This window comes from Solea senegalensis, unplaced genomic scaffold (assembly GCF_019176455.1).
Source record: "Solea senegalensis isolate Sse05_10M unplaced genomic scaffold, IFAPA_SoseM_1 scf7180000016114, whole genome shotgun sequence".
NCBI classification, from domain to species: Eukaryota; Metazoa; Chordata; class Actinopteri; order Pleuronectiformes; family Soleidae; genus Solea; species Solea senegalensis.
This window is the reverse complement of record NW_025321598.1, coordinates 17501-23447: the sequence shown is the minus strand read 5'-3', so window position 1 is coordinate 23447 and position 5947 is coordinate 17501. Positions and strand designations below refer to the sequence as shown.

At 45.7% G+C, this 5947-nt stretch overlaps 1 protein-coding gene across 4 annotated transcripts in view; it reads left to right on the top strand.

Annotated features, from left to right (window-relative positions):
* The first annotated feature begins 265 nt into the window (after window positions 1–265).
* The window catches only part of LOC122762829 (inactive ubiquitin carboxyl-terminal hydrolase 54-like), a 15130-nt gene continuing 9448 nt past the window's right edge, over window positions 266–5947 (top strand). Inside the window, exons 1-10 of one of the 4 annotated variants that reach the window (XM_044018015.1) lie at window positions 266–403; window positions 481–615; window positions 1681–1794; window positions 1985–2067; window positions 2171–2273; window positions 2350–2496; window positions 2564–2713; window positions 4559–4727; window positions 5003–5206; window positions 5636–5770. In XM_044018015.1, the coding sequence (XP_043873950.1) occupies window positions 371–403; window positions 481–615; window positions 1681–1794; window positions 1985–2067; window positions 2171–2273; window positions 2350–2496; window positions 2564–2713; window positions 4559–4727; window positions 5003–5206; window positions 5636–5770 (1273 nt within the window). In that variant the 5' untranslated portion in view covers window positions 266–370. The remainder of the gene's footprint in view (window positions 404–480; window positions 616–1680; window positions 1795–1984; window positions 2068–2170; window positions 2274–2349; window positions 2497–2563; window positions 2714–4558; window positions 4728–5002; window positions 5207–5635; window positions 5771–5947) is intronic. The other 3 variants (XM_044018016.1, XM_044018018.1, XM_044018017.1) reach the window with 3 other exon arrangements.

Here is a 5947-nt window from a genome sequence, read left to right as displayed (position 1 = left end):
ACACACACACTGTGACACACACACACACATACTGTGACACACTGTGATTCCTGTGATGACAGTCTGATCAATCATCACATAGTTACTGTACCGACTCAACACACTTTTGGATCCTCGCCGGAGCAGGTACTAAAACCAGTACCTGGTACCAGTCTATGCTAGTGGAAATGCTACTCAAACTGTACCGTGGGGTGGTGAGTTGAGCCGGTGGAAATGCACCATTAGTCTGCTCTGTGATTGACAGCTCTGTGATTGACAGCTCTGTGATTGACAGCCTGATTCTCTTTGATGTTCTGTGACGTGGTCTCAGGTCCTGTGGCACCTCGACATCTTTCGGCGCAGTTTCCGTCAGCTGACGACTCACAGGTGCATGGACGACTCGTGCATCTTCTGTGCACTGAAGGTGAGAATCACACTGAACTGTGTCAATCTGATCCTGGACCACTTTACTCTTTTCTGACCTTCTGGTGGTGTGTCCAGAGCATCTTTGCTCAGTTTCAGTACAGCAGTGAGAAGGTCTTACCGTCTGACGCTCTCCGCAGAGCACTCGCCAAAACCTTCCAGGACAAGCAGAGGTTTCAGCTCGGCATCATGGACGACGCTGCTGAGTGCTTTGTAAGAGACACACACACACACACTGTGACACACACAATGTGACACACACACACACACTCTGACACAGAGACACACACACACACACACACACACACCCGTGCTGTGACACACACACACACACACCAGAACTACCCCTTGAGTTTTGACCTTCACTTCCTTCCTTACTTCCCTCTTCACTTCCTTTTTTACTTCCCTCTTCACTTCCCTCTGCCACATCCCTCTTCTTCACTTCCTTCTTCACTTCCCCTCACATTTCCCTCTTCACTTCACTGCTCTCTCTTTCACTTCCCTCTTCACTTCCTCTTCACTTCCTTCTTCTTCACTTCCCCTCGCCACTTCCCTCTTCTTTCACTTCCTTCTTCACTTCCTCTTTCACTTCCTTTTTCACTTCCCTCTTCACTTCCCCACTTCCTTCTCTTCACTTTACCTCCTTCTTTCCTTCCTCGGCTACTTCACACCTCTTCTTCACTTCCTCGGCCACTTCCCCACTTCCCCTCTCACTTCTTTCTTCACTTCCTCTTCACTTCCCACTTCTTTCTTCGCTTCCTCTCTTCACTTCCTCTTCACTTCCAACTTCTTCACTTCCCCTTTCACTTCACACCTCTTCCCACTTCCTTCTCTTCACTTCCCTCACTTCCTTCCTACTTCCACTTCCTTCTTTCTACCTCTTCACTTCCCACTTACTTCTTCACTTCCTCTCACTTCCACTTCCTCCTCTCTTCTTCACTTCCTTCACGCCCTGGTTCATTTCCCACTTCTCTCAAGTATTTCCTCTCTTCTTTCACTTCCTTCCTTACTTCCCACTTCCTCTTCTTTCACTCTCTTTCACTCTCTCTTTCTTTTTCACTTCCTCTTCACTTCACACTTTTCTTCTACTCTCTTCACTCTCTTTCTTTTCACTTCCTTATCTATTTCCTCTACTTCTTTCTTTTCACTTCTTTTTCTACTTTTCACTTCTTATTTCTACTTCTAATTTATTCTTCACTTCCCACTTCCCTCTTCACTTCCTTCTTCATGTCCTTATTCATTTCCCACTTCTCTCTTCACTTCCCTCTTCACTTGCAGGAGAACATCTTGATGAGGATTCACTTCCACATTTCAGACGAGAGCAGTGAAGACATCTGCACGGCCCGACACTGCATCTCCCACCAGAAGTTTGCCATGACGCTCTTTGAACAGGTGAGAGCGCTATTGTGGTTTTGTCTGTGGCTCCTCCTCCTCCTGCATGTGTGATGTTTGAGTTAGAAAATGTTTTACTACTTTTCTTGCTGTGTTTCCTTCACACTCTCAGTTTGACAGTGCATCAGTGTCAGTGCGTCCCTGACCTCTGACCTCGCCCCTGACCACTGTGTGTGTGTGTGTGTGTCAGTGTGTGTGCAGCAGCTGTGGAGCTTCCTCAGATCCTCTGCCCTTCATTCAGATGGTTCACTACATCTCCACCACCTCTCTGTGGTAAGTCTACAAAACACTGATACACCAGAGGATGTGTGTGTGCCTCTTGTGTCTGTTTACACTACAACATTACTTCTCCTCCTCTCTTCCTCCTCCTCCTCAGTAACCAGGCAGTGAAGATGTTGGAGTCGAGGGAGAAGGCGACTCCCAGCATGTTTGGGGAGCTGCTGAGAAACGCCAGTATGGGAGATCTGCGGAACTGTCCTGTAAGATTCTCTGGTTCTCTGCTTTGTTGTGTGTTGTGGTTTGAATGTCAGTGTGAAGGTCACTGTTGCTCCTCAGAGTCAGTGTGGTCAGCAGCTCAGAATGGCTCGCGTGCTCCTCAACAGTCCAGAGATCATCACCATCGGCCTGGTGTGGGATTCAGATCACTCTGACCTGGCTGAGGATGTCATCCACACCCTGGGAACCTGCCTCCACCTGGGAGACGTAAGAACAACAAGAACCACAGGAAATGTCCTGATATAGAAGACACTGACCTGTTTCCTGTGTGCAGCTGTTTTACAGGGTGACTGAGGAGAAGGCCCGTCAGTCAGAGCTCTACCTGGTGGGCATGGTGTGTTACTACGGCAAACATTACTCCACCTTCTTCTTCCAGACAAAGATCCGACGATGGATGTATTTTGACGACGCTCACGTCAAAGAGGTAAAACTCTCATTTAATCTGTCACACATTCAATCTGTCACACATTTAATCTGTCATTTAACCTGTCACACATTCAATCTGTCATTTAACCTGTCACACATTTAACCTGTCACACATTTAATCTGTCATTTAATCCGTCAAACATTTAACCTGTCAAACACTTAATCTGTAATTTAATCCGTCAAACATTTAACCTGTCATTTAATCTGTCAAACATTTATTCTGTGAACATTTAATCCGTTTAATATGTCACACATTTAATCTGTCAAAAATGTAATCCGTCATTTAATCTGTCAAACATTCAATCTGTGAACATGTAATCTGTTAAATATTTAATCTGTCAGCAACAATTAAAGATCATTATCATTTCACTGTCATGTCTGCGAGCGCCTGTGCAGGATTAGTGAGTAAAGTTTATTTTCACAGATATAAAATCACAAAGTGCTTTCAAATAAAAATAAACACAATAAATATTCAAAGACATAAAAACCTTTTTTTTTTTTTTTTTTATAAAGGAATCCACACAATCATTTACATCATGTGTTTTTGATTCACTGACATTTGAACTTTAACTTCTGACTCACAAAATCCAAGCAAGGGACGTCGTCACCACAGACAAGTCCAACATCTGTCTGTCTCTCTCTCTTGTGTCTGTCTGTCCCTCTCTCTCTCTTGTGTCTGTCTCTGTGTCACACACACGCACTGTCCTCAGTGGTTATGAAAACAAGGATATCCCTCTATTGTTAAATTGTCCAGCTGGACAGAAGCAGAGAAAAGGGTGTGGTTAGAACACACACACACACACACACACACACACAGTGGACGGTCAGCAGTTTGTGGGAATGTTCCTTTAGAGAGGGGCAGAGCCGTGTGGACATGGATTAGAGACGAGGATTTGGAGGACAGAGGGCAAGGAACAGTTTCCTTCGATCTGCTGCTTTTCAGGTGAACGTGTTAATTCATCCTCACTCATTAGTTTTGTTTAAAGTTATTTTCTGAATGTAGTTCGTGTTTGACTCAAGTCTTTACATGTTTAACTAAACTAAACTGCAGCTGTGATCCAGGTTTTATCTGGGTTTGATTCAGGTTTGATTCAGGTTTGATCCAGGTTTGATCCAGGATTTATCCAGGATTGATCCAGGTTTGATTCAGGATTGATCCTGGTTTTATCTGGGTTTGATTCAGGTTTGATCCAGGTTTGATTCAGGATTGATCCAGGTTTAGGTTTTATCTGGGTTTGATTCAGGGTTTGATCCAGGGTTTGATTCAGGATTGAGGATCTGGGTTTGATTCAGGTTTGATCCAGGTTTGATTCAGGATACAATACAAGCACGACACAATACTGACTTATTAGAAAAGAGAGTACAACTAAATGATGTTGTCTATGTACAGTGCCTTGAGATAATGTATGTTATGATTTTGCGCTATACAAATAAAATTGAATTGAACTAATCAGTTATCAACACATAAACAGGGATTAACAATACAGCAACGCGGACTTCTCTGATTGTTGCTAGTTAGCAGCTAGCTCCATGTCATTCATTAGTGACTAATTAGTCATCACACCACAAACAAGATAGAAAAAAACAACTGCCAGGTCATCAACAGACCCATTGACAAACACTAACAAAATGCAACACACAAGCAAAACATCGCAACTCACGGCTTCATGGACGCACACACCACAGAGATCGTTCAGCAGGCGCTCCGAGCAGCATCAACGGTGCGTTCAAGGACCTCAGCAGGGTGGGAATTCCCATGTGTGGTGATGATGGTGATTATGATGATGGTGGTGATGATGGTGACGGTGTTTTTGTCGTTGTCATCGTCCTCCTCTGTCCTCAGATTGGTCCCAAATGGAAGGACGTGGTGTCTCGCTGCATTAAAGGACATTACCAGCCTCTGCTGCTGCTCTATGCTGACCCCCAGGGGACACCAGTGTCAGTGCAGGACCTGCCCCCCCCCCTCCACCTCCACCACATCAACAAGGCCTGTTATGACAGTGAAGACTCGGGTAACTACAACACAACTAGGAGTCCTAGTAGTAGCACAACAACAAACACTCAGGTAACTAAACCCGAGTTAGTAGTAGTAGTAGTAGTAGTAGTTGTTGTAGTAGTTGTAGTAGTCATAGTATTAGTACTGCGACAGGCGAGGCTGAAGTACTGGCTCAGGTGTACATGAGTCGTCTGTTGTGTATCATCATTGTATCAGCACAGACGTTACAGTCTACTGTGTGTGTGTGTGTGTACATTCACCACACTCACCTGGCTCCTCCCCCTTGGCCAGGCCGTGAGCCGTCAATCTCCAGCGACACTCGCACCGACTCGTCCGTGGAGAGCTCCTCATGCCGACAGTCCTCGCTCTCTCACCATGAGTCGCTGGCCGCTCGCTGCTCGTCTGACTCCCAGGGAACCGCCGTCTGCACCGGGCACCCAGACGGACCGCTGCACCCCCCGCTGCACGCCTCGCTCTGCAGCCTGGAGGCCATAGGTGAGTCTGATCACACTGTTAAAGGGATAGTTCAAGTTTTTGAAGTGTGGTCGAACGAGGAAAAACAGGTTTACAGAAAATTTAGGATTCTGATATCTGTGTCACATGATCACGTCTTTATCTCACTGTCAAACCGAAGTTTGTAAACCACTCACACACTCAAACAGTGTTTGAAATCCAACGTTCAGATTGACCTCAGTGACACAAAGTGACCACAGGAGGCAGCAGTGTGTGAGAGTGAGTGGTTTACAAACTGACACAAACCTCTAGCTACTGCACTTTAAATCATCTGAACTGTCCCTTTAACAGCATGGTTTTCACTGCTTCATGTTGTCTCACCATGTCATAAGCAGGGTTCATCCAGTCACGCTCCACGCAGCTTCTTTTGCTTGGCTGTGTTTGACTTGCCATTGTCTTCTCATTGCTAAGGCCACGCGACAAACTCTGAGCAGCACCCGTCTCTGAAGAAGGGAGGCGGGGCCAGGGATAGGAGGCGGAGCTCTAGCTACACCCGGCGATCTAAACCCGACAACGAAGCCTCGCCAGCTGGTTACCACAGCGAGGGTAGGCGGAGCCAGGCCAATCACAGGACAGAGAGGGACATGTTAGACACGTGACACACTTAAACTGAGCATAACCAACTAGTTATTCACTTAACTAGTTGGTTACACGACTATTACTAATTGTGTAAGTAATAGTTAGTTCTATTGTTCAGTCTCTTTAAATCTCCCATGTCTGCCG